The sequence below is a fragment of the Balearica regulorum genome, chromosome 24, assembly GCF_011004875.1.
Source record: "Balearica regulorum gibbericeps isolate bBalReg1 chromosome 24, bBalReg1.pri, whole genome shotgun sequence".
Lineage (NCBI taxonomy): Eukaryota > Metazoa > Chordata > Aves > Gruiformes > Gruidae > Balearica > Balearica regulorum.
The window spans coordinates 1,695,090-1,714,027 of record NC_046207.1 but is presented as its reverse complement, the minus strand read 5'-3'; the positions used below and the strand labels follow the sequence as shown (position 1 = coordinate 1,714,027).

The 18,938-nt window shown below is 48.2% G+C and overlaps 2 protein-coding genes across 2 annotated transcripts; both read right to left on the bottom strand.

The window, feature by feature from the left end:
• Positions 1-2,362: 2,362 nt before the first annotated feature.
• GTSF1 (gametocyte specific factor 1) lies at positions 2,363-11,736 on the bottom strand. The gene is made up of 6 exons (XM_075775474.1): positions 11,580-11,736; positions 9,662-9,759; positions 7,488-7,614; positions 6,404-6,490; positions 5,918-5,978; positions 2,363-5,141 (listed from the first exon to the last, which is right to left on the bottom strand). Exons 1-6 carry the CDS (start codon positions 11,599-11,601, stop codon positions 4,997-4,999), a joined length of 540 nt encoding a protein of 179 aa, XP_075631589.1. The 5' UTR covers positions 11,602-11,736; the 3' UTR covers positions 2,363-4,996.
• Positions 11,737-18,106: 6,370 nt separating this feature from the next.
• On the bottom strand, positions 18,107-18,683 carry LOC142605127 (feather beta keratin-like). Its single transcript, XM_075775476.1, has 2 exons — positions 18,585-18,683; positions 18,107-18,433 (listed from the first exon to the last, which is right to left on the bottom strand). The coding sequence occupies exons 1-2, from the start codon at positions 18,681-18,683 to the stop codon at positions 18,107-18,109; spliced, it is 426 nt and encodes a 141-aa protein (XP_075631591.1).
• Between the last annotated feature and the right edge of the window lie 255 nt (positions 18,684-18,938).

The following is an 18,938-nucleotide window of genomic DNA, read 5'->3' as shown; positions in this document are numbered from 1 at the left end:
CTGCTGGGCAAGGGAGAGGCTGGGCAACATACCTTTCAGCTGGATGTGAACCACACATACGGACACACCGCAGCCACAAGTGCATCTCTGCAGGGGTACAGGCACCCTGCACTCATCTCCAGACTAAGGGGAAAGTGGAGGGGAACAGAAGGAGAAAGTGGTGCCACTGCTTGTGACCAGGGGATCACCTGGACTTGTAGAGATTCCTGGAGCCAGCAATACAGGGCCCAGAGTCCTCAGCAGTGCAAACCGCTGAGTGCTAGCAGGGCAGTCTCTAAGACCCAGTCACCCCTCCAGACCTTGACCCTGAAAAGCATGGCTGAAGGCAGAGCACCCCCTTCTTCCAGGGAAGGGAAAAAGAAACAAATCTGCGTGCAGGCCTGGCTCTGGCCACGAGAACGTGGAGGAAAGGGGCTTATCCCTTCTTCAGTGCTCTGGAACTGGTGGGAGGAGAGGAAGGGCTGGAAAAAGGACTTTTCTTTCCTGTGCCAGTGGACTGCAGCTCTGCTGGGGGAAAAGAGTGTGCTGCATCCTGCAGCTGAGAACAGCAGAGACAGTGTGGGAAGTGGCAGAAGGTCCTGCTCATGGTGTCCCTGCTCCAGCTGCAGGCCAAGCCGAGAGGAGCTGCGCACCCTAGACCCGACCACCACAGTGTGAAGGAGGGTCTGACTCAGCAGGATCCAGCAAGGGCCTGCACAGAGGGAACTGGCTGTGCTGACCAGATCACAGCCCATGGAGCTCACAAGGGGGAATGACCTGGTTCCCCACTGATCCACATAGGCCTGTGCACCTCACTGTGCTCCAGCCCTAGCGGGGCACAGCAACAGCACAGGGGTGTCCTGCTGTGCAGGCTCAACCCGTCAGTGGGAGAAAGTCTGCACAGAACCGTACAGTGAGCCACAGGGACAGAGCAGAGGCATCTGTGGGTCTGGGAGCTGCACCAGCAGTGTGGGTGCACCTCACCCCTGAGCAGAACTCTGCACATCTGTGGCCGGGTGCAAATCAGGGGTGGGGAGACCCATCAGACACCACACAGGGCTGCGGGCACCAGGAGAAACAAGAAGGAACTCCAGCGTGTCCAGGCTCCCCAACACAGAGGAATCTCTGCCTGAAGGTAAACACTGCCTCCTCTCCTTCCTCCTGAGTCACCAGTGACAACTGCAGACACAACCATTTCTATCCCAAATTTCCATAGGCATTTCTAGTCAGACCAGTCCTACCGCGACAGAGCTGGCAGGTCAGACAAGGCAGAAACAGCCCCATAGGCAGGGTGGACCCACAGGACTGCTCAGAGCGAGCAGAGGCACTGCTGAGCTACCAGGAAACTCAGGCTGGGGGAGAGTCACCCAGGCACATGGCTCAGAAACCTTCCCTAGCAGGGCAGAAGGGGCTGATGTTTCCCTACACCCTATCAGCTTCTCCTGGCAAGGGGCATCCAGCCTGCCCATCACAACAGACTGAGGATTTAACACAGGAATATGAGGCTGAGACCAGTGACAGTCAGATGAAAAGTTCTTGCTCTGCCACCTTGGCATGCTTTTCAAAACATTCCTTGTCTTGTGGTAAATACAAAACAGAGGGGAGCTTCATCCCAACAGCCCAATGATAGATGATACTGGAATTTTAAATAGTCACAATGCTAGAGGGTCATTTTTGTGTTTTACATCCTTCGAGCCTGTTAATCTTGTGCTCCCAAATCACTGTAGGGAACAGTAAAATTATGGGTTCCCTGCTCTTCACAGGCGGTGGCATGTGCAGGATGCGCTTGAGGAAGTTGCCCAGGACATGGGATTTCAGATCTCAGAACTCTGTCATGTGTTGCCTGCACCTACCCTACAAGACAAACCCACTTCTTGTGGTCCCTATCCCCCAGTTATTGTGGCCAGGGGATGTTTAGTCACAACCATGACCTTCCAAGCCCACCTGATGCTTTCCAGGAAGGCAGGGCTACTGGAGAACGGTGCTCTCCCAGGACTCACCCTGACAAAGGGCTGTGTCTGGGATAACGTGCCTCCTGCAATTAGGTGCGTGAGAAGCTCATCTCCTCTGCAGTAAGACCCAACAAAAAGCAGGTAGTTACTGCACTAAATACTGCCACTCTTTCACCAACTAGCAATTAAATGAGTTTAGGATAATGGGACCAAATTATGGCATCTATCTGTAAAATTATAATGCTCTGGCCCACAACTCCTGCAAATAAGCTACTGCAGTCAAACCAGAAACAATCAAACAGCTGACATTTGTCACAACTTTCATTCAAAGTGACAAAAAAAACAATCAAATGAAGGTTGAGTGGAGGGCTTACTGTGTAAGCATTTGCTTATTCAACAGAACAAGAGTATAACAAATCAATGCAGATGTCTTTTAGACAGTCCAAGAGCAATCATAACCTTTTTATTATTCTAAGTTGCCAACAAGAACCTTGACAGAACTGAACTTTAAAATAATCCTAATTGTGCACATTCTAGTCAACATGGATTATTTTTACATTGGTAGTAATACAAACAGTGAAATTTCAGTATTTTGAGGAACGTTCTTTTCAAAATGTGAAAGGCATTAATTGCTTTCTAGACAAATACCATGTCTGGTTTCTTAATTCTTTTGTGTTTGTATATTTAGATCCCATTTTGTACTTTGCATCAATTTTTAGAACTGTACTGCTTGATCCAAACATTTACAGTCCCAAAAATGTATTGTTGGTGATTTAAACCATTCCTGCCTCCCCCCCCCGCCAAACAAAGAACAGTTAGTTATGTTGGAGCTCTCAAATGCGTTAAGTGTTAGAAAACTACAAAACCCTAATGGAAACTAGACAAGTATGTACGTGTACTTTTTAAACTTCACCTGCTTGGTATTAAGCATATCGTAAGGAATTCACAGAGGACTGCCCATTACTTGAAGCACCACGCACCCACGTGACAAAGTTAAGGCTTAAAGCTTGAAGCTGCAAAGGCGCGGATCAAGATGCTTTCTAGGAAGATGACGGAAGCCTGTAAATGACAACATACTTTAAATCCCAAACTGTCCACTTTAACGTGCCCTATGCAAACAAACTCAGATGCTGACAAGACGAAAAGCAAAGGTGCATGCACATAAACTATACTTCTGGGTTTGGCTGATTCAGATGATTTTAATGAAACATTATGCAGTAGGAAGTCTCAGCCTCTTTACAGGCTGGAGAAACTCTCAGAATTTACTTTGTGCTCTCCAGGCTGTAATAAGCCCTCAAATATGATTTCACTGGTTACAGACATTATGACCACAGCTTACTGCAGAGAAAGTTTTCTGTACTCCTGAGCAAACAACCAAATGTTCTCACAAATGTCCGAAGTTCCACAGAAATCACTCTAGACACCATATAACCCTGGAAACGGTGACATGTAGTGCTGCTTTGCAGCACATGCAAGACACGTGCTTATGAAGCAAGGTAGAAACTCCTGGAAGTTACTCTGTTGCATGGTTCCTGACTTGCACTGAAATGGGACTAAATAGTTCCTGCCACACCAAGGCCTGAATTCACACAAATCTGCCATTTGTGCAGGGCATTTCTCCCCTGCCCCAAGCATAATCGCATCCCTTTGTTTACAGTTAACAGGAAACATCAAAAGTACCTAACTCTGAAGGGACCTCTTGCAAATGCACACACTTGTTTTAAAGCATCAAGCTAGGGGACAAAGTTTTAGTGGTATGTGCAACCCCCCATGCTGTTCTGGTTCCCATTATCACTTCTCTGATTAGGAACCTAATCAGACCCTACCACCTCTACTTAAAGTCATCCTCCCTCCCCACTCCCAACACTTAAAACTGATCACTACTTCCAAAAGAATTCTCCTGCTGTTTCCAAATAAAGCTTCACAGATCATCAGTGCCAATTCCTGCATTTTCCCTGTTAACTACTCACTGCTGTTTAAGGAGGGAAGATTTCCGAGTTGGTGCTGTGTAAATTTATCAGTCCATTTACTTTATAACAGTAACAGAGATCCCCAAATGAAGATGAGGTTAACTTATAAAGCAAATGCTTGGGAAAAAGACTTTACAACCAAGGACAGTTCTAAAAACTCAAGTGTTGCAAAACACATCATGCAGCAACAGCCAAATCTACAGAGTACTGCCATCGTGTCCAGGGGCTATCTACCACCCACAGGAGTTCTGGGGTCCTAGAAAGGGAACCATTTGGTGCTGGAAGGGAAGGAACTTCCAGGGGGAAGACACACTAATACCCCAGACTCTGAAAAGGGCAAGACATTTTTAGCACGAGATGGAGAAAAATATAAGAATTTCCTCCACTCCAAGTGAGAGTGGCCTTTGCTGAAGTAGCTCTTGTCACCTTGGCAACAACGCTTATCTACAAGTGACATTTTCATTTGGTTTGGCAGATTCAGCCTGACTCCATGGCAATTGCACAGTCACTGGCTCTACAGAAGCCATGCCTGCAAAAGTCCTGGGTTTAGTTGCTCCAAGTGAGAAGAGACTGTCATTCCTCAAAGCACCTTTAAGCTTTTGCTTATCTGCTAATGGCAAATAATGGTCTGTGATTTCAGCATTGGACATTTCAATAGGAGACGCTCCCTCCCTCCTACCTCCAGATGTAGTTTGACAGGTTTATTCCCAGTAGTGCTGGTTTAAGCAGCCCTAGTTTTACCCCTGCTCTGACTTAGCTGCATCTGATAGTGAGCAGAGTTGTAAAAAGCAAGGAAATAATTTGGTTTAATGGGGCGTGAAAGGGGTAAGTGTGGATGGCGTGGAAGGGCTTGTTTAGAGAGACAGAGCCAAAGTGGCTGGGGAGCAGGGCTGCTTAAATTGGATCACCATAATGAAGGGCCTGTCAAGAATATGAAATAAAGAACACAGAGGACACTTCTAAAAAAGGATACAGAGGATGATCCAAGCATCAGATTCCCTCAGAAGGCGCTCTCAAAGAGGCAGGTGTTATATACTACCCCTCCTGTCCACGCAGCGGTGGCCATAAAGCACATTGCTGCAGCCAGAAAGTTCATCAACTGTCACCATCTACAGAAGTCACAGTGCCAAAACCACATGCATAGTACTTACAGCCTTTCCATGAGACGGCGTATGGGCAGGACTCAGGGGCACGTACGCTTGAAGGCAAGCAATTCTTTTGTTCAAAGGTGGTACTGGAACTGAAAGACTTTGGTGACTTCATCTGACAAATGTACTTGCTCAAATTTATGCATTTTAATATAGCACAGAGGAGAGCAGGGACACAAGGGGATGGTACTTTGCCACTTGGAAGTGGTGGTCCTTAGAAGAACTATATACACTCTAAACACTAGAAAGTTTTCCAAAAAGTTTAAGAAGTGAAACCAGGTGTCACTGTTGTTATGGAAGGAGAGGTATATCATGGTTGAGCTCATACAGAACTGCAGAGCTGTCAGGACTGTGGCCGCATACAGGCATAGACGAATCTTAAAACATGCTTTGGCCGCTCTAGTGGTACCATCACATCTTGTACGCAGCCTGCAGTCATGATCCACTGTTGGATCAATGAAACCAGTCAAGGCAGCTCTGTCCTGTTCGCAGCTGGCCATTACGTTCCTCACTCCCCCAAACCCAAATGGTGATTACACTTTGCAAAGGGAAAGAGAGGGGATGTCTGCTAACACAGGGCCCTCATGCCAGCACATCTGCCAAGTCTAAGGTGACAGGAGGTCATGAGGGACTGCTAGCTAACCATTAGCTCAACAGCTCAGTAACTGTTTGAAAAGGCTCCAGAGGCAGGCACCAGGCCACACCGGCAAAGTCACCTCAGCACCTTTCTCCTCTGCACGTTGGCCAGACATCCAGCATACAGCAGCAAAGTCAGCCCATGTCCAGCCAGTGAGGCTGAGCTGGGAGTAGGCTACAATATTCCTCTATATAAAACATTGTTGTAAGGAATCAAACTCGCATTCGCTACCTGTTTATGCCAGAATTGGTCACGCCCCAAACAAAAGGGGAATCTGACTGCTCCAACAACTCTGCAAAAGAAACAGATGATGTGGCTCAGAAGAAACTGCAGCAACAACCACCAGATCAGGAATATCTGTCATATTTTTACATGTTCAAAAGGGAGTAAAAGTTGATCTAATGACGAACGTGTCTGCTTCACTGTCATTTAACTGAAGAACATAAAAGTTATCATGTTTCCATTGTCATCATTGCATATAAGGGTCAAAAGCTTACATGAGGAGGAGGAGATGCTTGGAAATGTATCTCTGTGCCAGTTATGGCAAGCATGTTCAATAGTTCTCTATACCAAGAAAAGCTGCCTGGTTGGAGAGACGCATGTTTTCAGGAATGAGCATAAGCAAGGTGTCCTAGAAGTGAGACCTACATGAACAGCATCTCTGGAATTGAATGGACAGGAGTAGGCAGCAGTGTGGCTGATGGGGGAGTTCCTCACCTGTTTCCCAGTCTTCTTCGCATGGAGGTGCCTGCCATGTGCTCACAGCATTCATCTGCTCTCTCTGGAAGCCAGAGGACTGATTGACTTCAGGAAGAGAAAAAACTTTGTCATTAGCAGTCAATCCCGCTTCAGAGACATTTAGAATGCTTTGGATCAAGTTGTAGAACAGCTTTTGGCTTTAGAGGAAACACCACACAATGCAAATAGGCTGGGTACACCCAGGAGCCAGGTATTGATCTGAAGTCAAGCAATTTCAAAATTTGCCTTTTCAAGGCAATAGAAGATGACTCTGCTCCCTGGGACTGTGTGGCAGGAAGACTCAAGTGAAGAGGAAAACTGCCTACACAAAAGTGGGTATCGCTGCTAGCCTCAGTGCAACTCTACAGGAGAAAGAAAACCATCCATCTGCTCTGTAGTGTGGCAATAGTTAAAGAGCCACTGCAGGGGATGGAAAAGACACTGCATAGCACAGGATGCCTTCCTAAATATTTTGGGGGCTTTGGGCAGCCCCCTCACCTTGCCTCATTAAGCAGGAGACTGAAATCTTAAATTGTATCGCAGATGAAGCAAGTTCAGCAGCAGAGCAGCCTGAAGAGGGACTGCCCCATCTCTTGGTGGGAGGGAACTACTCGTGTTGCCCTGGAGGTGAACATCTGCAGGGGTTCCATTGCTTACACACCTGTTTGGTAGAAATCGGCTTCACACGGCACCAGTGGTCAAGCCTCAACAAAGGGAGATCAGCTCTACAAGAAGAAAGGCCTGTCCGTCTGGTCATTAAAGCATCCTAGCTCCTGCTGGAGGTACTGCAATGTGTACAGTCTAGGGTAAAACCTTTTTATTCAACAATCCTGGTAACAAAATATGTGCAAGGCCTCCTGGGAGCATCTGCAATGTTCTCATGAACCTACCTAATAAATCAAAGCAGGTAAGACTCAAGTTTCCCCAAAGCTGCTGTGTCACACTAAACTATAGACAATAATTTGACTCTTACTTCTAGGTTATTCTATGAGCTATCCTTACAAACAGGAGACCTCAGTCCCCAGAGGGAACAAACACCTCGGAGCACAGGTAGTTCTCTTACCTATATCTTGCTCAATGGACGCTTTGTCATTGCACTTTGTTATGTGATCGCTGAGGTCAGCTTGAGGAACGAGGTGGCGAGCATTGAAGGGGCACGTGGCCAATTCCTTTGCAACTTCAGGGTAACTCTAGCCAAGGGAAAACCAAAATCATGTGCCATATCTCTCAAGTTGACTTATCTCTTGCTAGTCCATAGAAGAAAAACAAGGATATTTGTGATGTTGCTTTAAAAAAAAAAAAAAAAAAAAAGACTAAACAAGGAATGGCAATATATTGTTCAGACACTTACTAAAAATGCAATGGGAAACAAACATGACCATTCTTTAAAACATAATTTGCTGCAACACTGGCAATGTGGCTGCATGGTTTAAAGCACAGATGAAACTATTTTAAAAACAATAGGGGAGAGATGTTAGGCAAATCTAAACTATGCAGATATTTTTTAAATAAGCAGGCACAAAGGCAGAGAAATTCCTTAAATCTTTCCAAACAGCTAGGGAGTTGGCAGCATTCCACCTGCAGACTTTGGTGCTACAGGATTACCATTCAAGTAAAACTTTAATCACAGACAGAGGTTCTACTGGCAGTGCTCAGCTGACACTACAGTAAATTAGTCCATCCCCTGCAAATGATACAGCCTTTACTGGGAAAAGCACAACTTTGCCACTGTCCCAGTGCCTGCCCTGGTTCTGGCTGATGCAGCTCTGCTTGCACCCGAGGCAGAGGCAGAAGTGACAAGGGTAAAAGCGTACAGACCCTGCTCGAGGCAGTGTCTCCTCCACTACCACTGGTACACCACTGCAGCACAGGCTGCAGGCACATCCAAGGCAGCTGTCATTACCAGGTCCATACAGCCAGGCTTGCTGTGTCCTCGTGGGCCCGTCATTTGCTTCAACTAGCTCAAGCAAGCTATTCTGGCCACACAGCAGCAGCTTCTCAATGTTAACACAATTCAAGCTGAGAGGATTCAGCTTGCTCTGCTTGCATGGTCCCCATTTGTGTGGCAGGGCTGCATTTCACACAAAGCAACAGGAAGCTGAGGCAGGTGGAAGCAAGAAGGACAATCTCTGCCCAGATGCTTGCCACTGCAAATAATCACACAGTGGCATCTTCAGATGGATTGAATGATAATCCCAGAGCCCTTCTTCTGCTAATTACTTACAGAGACTAACTGTGTCTGATTAGTGATCACTATCTCACCTCATCCTTCTAACTAGGTAAGCTTACCAAAACTGTCTGGTCACCAGTTATGAAACAAATGGACAAAACCAATGTGGTTAAAAGTTTACTTGCCAACATTGCTCACCTAGCTCACGTGCACATTCTTGCAAAATTTGGGGTGTGTGCAGGGGGTGTCAACAAGGAAAGTTGCATGTTTTTTTAAGGCTCTAGTTCCACCAAAACAAATTGTTTAAGTACTGATACCAGAACACAAACCCTACAACTGCATCGTAACTGGAAGGCACAGCATCGCTATACTATTTTAAAGACACATTGCCAAACTTATTGGTAAACTTAAAGAGGAACAACTGGATTTTAAAAAGTCTCAGCAAAACCCCAAAGCTTAGCCAGGTGCTTGCACTTGACAGGTTTAAAGAAAACAAACCATGAGGACAACAGAGAAGAAAGGAAGGAATGCTTCCTATTAAATGATTTGTATTCAAATTCTGGATAAGAGATGGAGAGGGAAAAAAACCTCTCCCATATGTGCAGAGACCAGGATGTGCAGTTTCTGCCAGAATCACATTAGTTATTAGCAAAACAAAAAACCCCTTCTATGCAGCTGTATTTCCAGCACTTAAAGAATGAATTGCAACATCACACCACTTCTACTCTGACTAGCCAGATGGCGTGCAAATAACTCAGACTGAGTTTGCTCCAACTTAAAGTGGAAAAATTTATCGGACCTCCGTGTGAGCTGCTGGAAGAGACCAGAGTTTCCTCCTGACCTAACCATGAAGAATCTGCATTTCCTTTCAAAGCCACACTGGTCTTGGGAGAATTAACGTGTACTTGAAGCTAAATAAAGTTATATTAAATATAGGCTAAAGAAGGCTACTGGTCAGGAACTTACTCCAGCCAGCCAGAAAATGCAACAACAGTGAGAACACACATGGCATATTTACACATACAGAATCACTCCCATGCAGTGCCTTGTCTGGCAGTCCAGCTTACCTTCCTACACTTCACAAGGTGATAGGGAAACCGACAGGCTCTGATTCGATGGTGCTTATTATACGGACATTGTATTAATCTCTCTGGATCCAAAACATCTAGTAGAACGCAAAAACAGAGACCAAAAAAACCCTAGTTAGAAAGACAAGATCTAGCATCACTAGTGCAGCAAAATAGGAAAAAAACCCACACCACATCAGGGCTGTGATCTTAGGGAGTTAAACCTGTTGTTCTTAGTTTGAAACCATTCATTAAGGCAGGCACCTGTTTTGCATAACCAAATTCATTTTGAAGTTTGCAGTGACTGGGATGTTAGTCAAAACAGAGAGAGAATAGTCAGTAGCACTGAGCAAAATAACTCTTTAAGTTACCATATTAGGTATGTAACCACAATTACTCAAAATGAATGAGGACAGCAGTACTTCTGCAGCTGAGAGAAGAATCAGTGGGATGATGACATACCCATCAGCACCCTCAGGAACATCCTCTGTCTGAACCAAATCTTTTTTGATCAACAGCTAGTTTTGCTAGAGGAAGAATTCCAGACAATTTAGCATGCCTACCGTGGTGCACGTAACTTCCAAGTGAAAATTTTTCATAAGTCACGCAATTATTTAGGAGCTGAGGAGTTTACTAAACTGGCTAAAACACCTAAAAACCTAGGCACTGAGCAGTGAAGCAGCATGACTGCATGCATACACAATATAAATTTTTAATCTATCTATAGGTAAAATAAATTAAAATATAAATATTTAAAATATCTATTTAAACCCCCCACATTTCCATATTCCCAGTGAGGAAGAGAGGCAGCCAGAAGGAGCCACAGGTCCCCAATGCTGCCTGTGGGTCTGTTTGTGGGGTACACACGAGTCATCTTCCATCCTTTCTGCTCTGCCGCTCTTTCTGCGCAGGCTGTTAGCCCATTTAGGACTTCATTACACAGTAGTTTAAAAAGATCTAAGTATGGGCTACTGCTGTTTAGCCTCTTCTCTGCCATCACATCCCCTTCTCTTACACATGCATCAGTGCTTGGTTGTCTCAACAGCCAGGCCAGGGAGCGATATCAACCCCCTGGTTGACAGCTACCAAAGATGTTGTTCCAGAAGTCACAGTGAGCAGACTTCATGTTGCGAGCAGGAAGAAGGACAGACCTAATTGTTCTTTCCATCGCAGCTGTGCAGTGCTGCTGCCAGCTCTGTCACCTGTGAGCACCTCTCGCCTCCATCAGCCAGTTTAGGTCATTAGAACAGCTTGAAAACTAGAAGACTTCATCATCATTAAGAAGGATTGACAAGCTTTCTACTGGTTCAGCTGCTGCCAGAAGAGTAATCAGAAGTGGTTTCTCTCTGTGAACTGGCTCAACACAAGAATGGACCAAGTGCGTTACCCATAAAAGGAAGGAGACAGAGATGAGTACCAGGGGAAGAGGAAAGCCCTCACCATGGCACGTAAAACAGCAAACACAAAAATCACAGGAGCTGGCTTGATCACGTAACTAGGTGCAGTTACACAGGGCTGCAATGAGTGAAGCCTCTGGGGCACCACACAGCGCCATGCACAAATGGGACGCCTGCCCCGTGCCACACCACACGCGCACACAACCCCACGACAACCCTAACAACGAGTGTCCCAGCCGGCCGCGACAACAGCCACAGGTGGGAGCGACACCTTAACCAAATTAAGTCACTTTATTCAGGTACGTCCTAAAGGCCAGACCCCATCCACACCAGAAGTACGCCTGCTGTGGTAACCACGTAGAACTCCGGCCTAATTAAAATAATCAGCAACCCACTGGAGCCTTCTCGGCCCACACATAGAGAGCACAGAGACAGACCCAGACCTACTGCTGCCGGGCCAGGAACTGCCCGCAGCAAACGGCAGCCGCCTTCCCCCCGCGAAGTCTCACCCCGACCCTCACCGAAGTCATCCTCCAACTCCATGGCGGAGAAGGGCTCCGCGGAGCGCCGGACCTGCGGGGCCGGGAGAGCGTCCGGGCCGGGGCCGAGACGGCTGCGGCTCCGCCGGTAGCAGCCGCGTGCTGCTCAGCGCCTTTGCGCCTGCGCGGTTGTTTCCTAGCAACCGGCCCCCCCCAGCCGCGCGAGGCCCCTCTGGCAGTGGAGCCGTTGCCGGGGCAACGGCGCGGCCTGGATCTCCGTCGGGCGCCATCTTCCCCCGTCCTGGCTGTGCGCGGAGCCCGGTTCCTCCAGACAGAACCACTCTTCGAGTAACGCTGACCTGGCGGCAGGGCTCTCCTCGCCACCGGTGCCCAAGATGGGGACTGAAAACTCGAAACCCCTTGCCAAGGTAGCAAGAGTGCATCCCCACCCTGGCAGTCTTGCAGGAGGCTGCTGCTGAGAGGGAGCTGGAAGGTGGCAGAGGGTGTGGTGGAGCCATGCGCTGTTCAGCCCTGGTGGGTGGCCTGACCTGTCAGTTTCCAGAGGTTTGGAGCAAGGTGATTTGGTTACCCAGCTTGGTTTCTGCTCCCACAGGTCTCCTGCCTCAAAGACTCTGAGCAAAGAGACAGGCCTTTGAACAAAGGCCACGTTTTTACACGTGGAATTAGGGAAACTAATTAGCGTAGAACAATTTTAAAAACAGAATATAACTTGGCAACACTTGAGTCAGGCCCCACAAACTCAGGCTTCGCCTGTCTCATGCTCCAGTACATAGTCCTTGGGTATGAACATAGTCCTTGGGTATGGAATAGTCCTTGGGTATGAACTAGAAAAAGACACAAAGTTTGAGGCAACCTGATAAAGGGAGGCCCAATATGCCAACGAGCCTGGGACCATCTGGGCAGGATGGATAACAAGGTTGCTGAGCTTGCAAAACAGAGATAATGAAGAAGAGGTCACCCAGCTGTGTACACTGAAGAAGAGGAGAAAGAGGAAGATTTGACGAGGATGACCCCTGACGACCACCTAAGAAAGAAACTGCGCAGGTGTATCAGGACATTAGCATATATTCATGAGTTCCTGGAATAATAATGAATATATATTGAATTTATTGGAAACCTAATGAATATGTAAACTCTTTTGTAATATAAATCACGAACAATTTGTTTCTTGTCGAGACGCACGTTCGTGGAAATATCCCGGTGTGACTCCCAGCTCTGCAATAAAGGATACCTGCTTAATAGTGACATTGGCTATTGAGTGAATTTTTTTTTTTGATTCAGAACAAAGGCCACGTTTTTACACCCTGCTCTTGGGCATATGTGACATGGGAGGAAAAAAACCAGAGTTTTTACTGTCAAGTGACATCAGAGATCCCCGCTGCTTCCTCTCCCCACCTTGCTGGGTTCAAAAACACTCGCTTTTGCCTCATGATTGCCTTGTTTTGGAACCAAAATATAAATGATCATGGATGTAGAAATGGATGGAGAGATACTTTTTCAAAGCAGAAGACAGGTGATGCAGGGACCTGGATTCTCCAAACCACCCCGCAGGTCCGTTCAGCTGCAGGATGGGGGTGTAGCCCCGTGCTTAGAGCACAACATCTGCTTGAGCACTGTCTCACGTGGACTGCATTCAGGAGCAGGTCTCAGGCCTGCCTGTGCTGCCATGGAGTGGGACACGCAGGCCTAGAGAACGTGGATGTGTGTGGAAGATGGCTGGTTATGGAGTTCATGAGCTCCCCAGGGGCACGGACATGCTCTGCTTGATGAGGAGATCCCTGCCCTGATGATACCTGCTGCCTTTTGGGGGTGAGGGAAGGAAATGTGAATGACTAGAGGAAGAGGTGTGTTTTCCACTGCAGCATGGTCTTAGCTTCTCCCTCCAGTCCTCCCTTTTTCCAGGACAAGAAGAGGCAACCAACATCTGAAAAGAGTTTACTGCTCTTTGGAGATCAATGTAGACACCAGTGTGTGTGCTTTAGAAGGGGAGTTGGACTAGATGATCTCCAGAAGTCCCTTCCAACCCCTACCAGTCTGTGATTCTCTGACTGTGTTGATCCATGGCAAAGTTTCCTGGTAAAAACAGGCCAAGAGCATCACAGCATGGCAGCATGGACCTCATCCATTCCCACCCACCATGAAGATGATCCGAGGGCTGGAGTACCTCTCCTATGAAGTCAGGCTGAGAGAGCTGGGCTTGTTCAGCCTGGAGAAGAGAAGGCTCTGGGGAGACCTTATTGCAGCCTTCCACTACCTGAAGGGGCCTATAGGAAAGCTGGAGAGGGACTGTTTATCAGGGAGTGTAGTGATAGGACAAGGGGTAATGGCTTAAACTAAAAGAGGGTAGATTGAGATGAGATCTGAGGAAGAAATTCTTCCCTGTGAGGGTGGTGAGGCCCTGGCACAGGTTGCCCCGAGAAGCTGTGGCTGCCCCTGGTTCCCTGGAAGTGTTCAAGGCCAGGTTGGATGGGGCTTTGGGCAAGCTGGTCTAGTGGAGGGTGTCCCTGCCCATGGCAGGGGAGTTGGAACTAGATGGGCTTTAAAGTCCCTTCCAACCCAAACTATTCTATAATTCTATGATTCCATCATACTGCCCACGAAGCACTTCTGGAGCAATTTGGCTTCCATGGCTGCATCTCTGCCATGATCTTTCACTGGTTCCAATGGGGCTCTGAGCTGGAAAGCCCCTTTCAGAGGGACAGGTTTGCAGCTAGATCAGGTGAATGTAGGACCCATAGACTGAAGACATATCCACAGAACTGGTGTTGAGCTGAGCCTCTGGCCCCTTTATGCTGCCCACTCTGACATAATGAACCCTCCCCAGAGGTGTTATGAAATCTCTTCAGGAGACCTGAACAAACAAAGGGTCTCATCACTGCCCCAAGTAAGTGGTTGGTCTCCCAGGATCCCAGTGGAGTGCTCCCAGCTCTCTGCTCCTCATATGCATGTGAATTTGCAAGCTTGGAGGGAGATTTTCAACTGAGACGCATTCCCGTCCTGGCTACTGTGGGTTACTGGAAAGTGTCCTGCTACTGTCTCTCCCCAGCACTGTCCGACCCTGATAAGCATCCCCTAGAGCTGAAGGATCTGGAGTCCCTGCTGAAGGTGAGTTGCTGCTGCACAATGTGCCTAAGGCCCACTGACACCATTGTTTACTTTCTGGCTGCCTGTCCCCTCTGGGCTTGTGTTGCTGAAATGTCTTTTCATCTTCCATTTGGTTGTCTGTGAGAAAACAAACTCCTTTACCCTGTTGTCTGACTGCACCAAATCTGCTGTAGATGCCAAATTAGGGGACACAGCTACTCTGGTCAGGTACAAGTAGTTGAGGACAAACCAAGAGATTACAGAGCCTACAGAGAAGGTTGACATTTCACACACCACAAATATTTTTGCAAAATACTTACGAATATTTCTTACAAAACTTGCTTTGCATTGGTATGTCCTCATATACATCCCCACTCAATGTAAAGTGGTTTTCTCAGTAGTGAGACAGGCCAGGGATGGGAGGGTGGATGGCTTCTGATTTTTAACCTAGGTAGTTTTTCTTTAAAGAAAAAACCACTTTTTACTTTTCTTCCTCTAAATGAGATCTTGGGAACCATTTGCTGTAGAGAGGAAAACATTCTCTTCTCCTCCATCATTCTGCCTCTGCTTCTATCCTCCCTGGACAATATATGTTCACAGCCCACATCTCCTCAAGGCAACAGCCCTTTCTTGGAACTGACTTCAAATGAGGAGACTCATGGATGTAACCTTCAATCCCCAGATTTCCTTGAGGGGAAGAAGAAGATACACCAGAGGGTTTCCCAGTGTTTTAGTGTTTTAGTTAGAAGGTACTGGACAAGGTTTTCTGGCAGTAGGTCCTGCCCTGCCTAATTTAGTTCCAGGAGGTAACTGAAGACTTACCAGTGCTCTCTAGTAGTAGCATCAGCAGAATCATCTTAAGGTACAGGACACAGTGTGTTTATAGAATCACAACAGTAGATCAGGAGAACAGTGAGGCTTCTCTTGAATAGAAATATTAAACCCAGACTTTTCAAGCACAGAAAGGTTTGCCTCTTCCTGTCCTTTTATCTGCAAAAATGTGTAAAATCTTAAACTGTTTCCAGGAGCCAGAGGTGGACTAAATCTGTCAAAGGATTGAGATGTCTCCCTGCATACCTGATCTTGCAGTGATGTATTTCTCATGTGCACTAATGCAGATCATAAAAGAAGTGTGACCATTATGTAAACCCAAGGGTTTACACACAGGAATGACCCTTTTTATCCCCATTTCCAGAATGTTCCCCAGTCAGGCAATGATTGACATGTGTTTCAGATGCCTGTCCTGAGCTGTCTGTTGGGCTGCAGAATCTAAAATGGCCATTGCTGATACAAGGATGGGCTATGCTCCCTTCTCAAAGCAACTGGGAGAAGTGTCAGGAAACTGCCTCTTCACAGTCCCAGGTCACTCGGTGACAGAGCATGTATGACTTCTGCAAAACTCTTGGTCTTGGCATCTTGCTTTGCCTTCTCCTTTTTGTTTCCACATTTGATCTTCACCTCTTCTTTTTTCTAGTAGAAAAAGCAAGCAGAAGGGAAAGCAGCTCCTCAATTGCTTGCTGACAGTCTGTCCTGACAAGCTTTGAAGTGCTGAATACTATGTGCTGCTCTCCAACTATGGGGATAGTGAAAAGACTCTCCCAAATTCAGGTGTATGTGTTGTTGTGAATTTAAACGAGGTCATGAATACGGCCAGCCTTTTCGGCAAGGATGCTGAGCCATGTGTATCTGTTCTCTTCTTAGACTGATTAGCACCTGCGCCCACAGCAGACCCTGCTGCCAGTGGGAAGATCTCTCCAGTGGGGGACATATTTATAATGATGAGTTTTTTCAGGAGAACACATTTTCCTGACTCACATTTGAGCTTTTGCTTGCCAGGGGCTGGAAGATGCGTGTTGGAGAAAGTTGGCAATGTCTCTGCTACCAAGCCAACTGCCGATTAAGGCTCTGGGAGGTTCCTGCTTCATCATGCTCAGCAGTGTCCTGAAGCAGTTCAGCAGCTCCCCTTCCTCAGCTGCAACCCTCTGTGCAGTCTTTCCTGCTGGTGACAGCGCTGCTTGGGAGAGCTTCTGGGTTGCCCTTAAAGTGTGATTGGCCACAACCCCCTGCCTCTCTCCTTGCCCTCAGTGTCTCTCCAGAAACTTTCCCCGTGAAACCCACAGCACAGATGAAGTAGGAGGAGGACCTGAACTGTGAGCCTATTCACCTCATTCTCACTCCTGCTGTTCTCTGGGGCCATTTTACCATTTTCTACCTGAGCCTTCTCCCCCAGCACAGGAGCATCCAGAGCAAGAGGAAGTCCTTTCCTCCGCTCCTCAAGCCCTCCCAGGGCTTTCCATAGCCCAAGCTTCTCAGCCAAGCTTGGGAGTGGCCACATGCCCCTTCCACACCATGTGTAGTGAGGCCAAGAGGGCATTTCTGGGCAGAGGCTGAACAAAGCTGGGCCTGATGGCCAGGGGCTCTGGAGGAGTCATGGATTACTTCCCCACCTCCAAGTGACGATGCCCCAAGGGGGCTCCTCCTTTGGGAATGGTGAAGGCTCTCCATGTGCCCCATGTACCCATGACTTCTCCAGAGAAATGCCCTTTCTGCTGACTGTATGTGTCTGGAGTGTCCATAGAGGGAAGGACCATGCCGTGAGAGTTAAAAAGCATTGTGTTAACAACCACTGCACAACGATCCCCAAAAACCCCCTCCCAGAACTGCCCCTGAGCAACATGTGTCTCCCTGGGCATCTTGGGAAAGTGTCTGCAGGGAAAAGGACAAGATGAAGGCATGGGCTGGGGTGCATCAGAACTTTAATGAGTCAAAAGAGGGAAATGAGGTCACTCTGAGCGGAGGGCCCAGTACAGGGAGCATGAGAGGCGGAAAGGAGTCTGCGCCCCATGGCTGTGGCAGGGATCCCACCAGGTGTCCATGTGCATGGCCCACAGAGGCAGCAACAGGGCCAGCACGTCCTCCCTAGGCTGGCTTTGTGGGGCTCAAAACGCAAGATGACACATGTCCACCCAGAGCAACTTGTCTCCGCCTGGCTGTCTTGGGAGAGCATCTGCAGGGGAAAGGACGGCACAGAGACGTGGGCTGGGATGCAGGAAAACTTTAATGAGTCAAAAGAGGTCGCTCTGAGGGGAGGTCCTGGTTCATGGAGCACAGGGGTAGAAAAGAGTCTGTGCCCCATCGCTGTGGCAGAGATCCCACCAGGTGTCCATGTGCATGGCCCACAGAGGCAGCAACAGGGCCAGCACGTCCTCCCTAGGCTGGCTTTGTGGGGCTCACAGAGCACAGGACCACAAGAGAACAGGAACACGGAGGGTAAAGGAGAGAGTGGAAGAGGGGAAAGGCAGGCATGGGCCGTGCTTTGCGAGAGCCCAGGCTGTCCCTGTCCCTCTGCAAGGAGTACTGCGGTTGCTCAGCCCCTCTGGAAGCATCAGCAGCATGCTCTGTCCCCCGTCCAGTACCATCCTGTGGTTCCCTGGGGGCCTTCTCCAGCACCATCGCCAGCGGCTTTAGCAGGGGAGGCACCTCCTGCCGCAGTAGCGGCTGCCGAAGCCGGAGAGGCCAAAGCCCCCGGAGGAGATGGGCACTCCCTCAGAGCTGAGGATGCTGCCAACGGCAGCGGAGGTGGAGGAGCCCACAGCGGTGCTCTGCGGGAAGGAGCTGAGGATGGGTCCGGGCAGGGTCACCACCACAGCAGGCGGCTCAATGACGACGGTGGAGTCCTGGCACTGCCTGACGCAGGGCTCATTGCAGCTGTTGGCCAGCGGGGTCGGGCCGCAGGGCTGGCAGGGCAGGCACTGGTTGTAGCAGGACATGTCTTGGGGCTGGTGGTGCACCTGGGAGAGAGGGCATGGGGAAGCAGAGTAGAGGAGATGAGTGAGGAGCAGCCTGTCAGCCTACCACAAGGGAGCCAAGGCACATGCTGGGTGAGGAGCTCAATGCTGCCCAGGGGAGGAGAGAAAGGAAGAGACAGGGCTTCAGACTCACCTGATCCTCCAGGAGAAAGAGGTGAGAGAAGTGGATGAAAGACTGGGTATTTGGGCTGGCTTTTATACTGTTCCAGCACTGCCCCAGGTGTGCAGTCATGCTATATACAGGCAGTAATTTTCCAGCAGACTCTCTAATTGAAGGCATTCCAGCCAACGGCACAGACTCTGTTTTGGTTTTCCAGTTCAATGCTTTCATATTGTGATTTATGCCATGGCCATTTCCCTTTGAGTCTCCTTTCAAATGCTGAGATGAGAGATCCAAGGATTTTGGGTTCAGGAATGCATCATTGCAGGCTGAAGACATGACCCAGTTGATGGGTAGAGATCCAGTAAAGGCATGTAACAATGGCCT

What these genes read in the sequence shown, in the direction of transcription:
- LOC142605127 (XM_075775476.1), bottom strand. Translation starts at nt 18,683, where the DNA reads ATGACTGCACACCTGGGGCAGTGCTGGAACAGTATAAAAGCCAGCCCA. An exon ending in TCTTTCTCCTGGAGGATCAG is followed by an intron (nt 18,434 to 18,584) that starts GTGAGTCTGAAG and finishes CCTCTCTCCCAG; the next exon opens with GTGCACCACCAGCCCCAAGA.
- GTSF1 (XM_075775474.1), bottom strand. Translation starts at nt 11,601, where the DNA reads ATGGAGTTGGAGGATGACTTCG. An exon ending in GTCCATTGAGCAAGATATAG is followed by an intron (nt 6,491 to 7,487) that starts GTAAGAGAACTA and finishes CTCTTCCTGAAG; the next exon opens with TCAATCAGTCCTCTGGCTTC. An exon ending in CGAAGAAGACTGGGAAACAG is followed by an intron (nt 5,979 to 6,403) that starts GTGAGGAACTCC and finishes TTTCTTTTGCAG; the next exon opens with AGTTGTTGGAGCAGTCAGAT.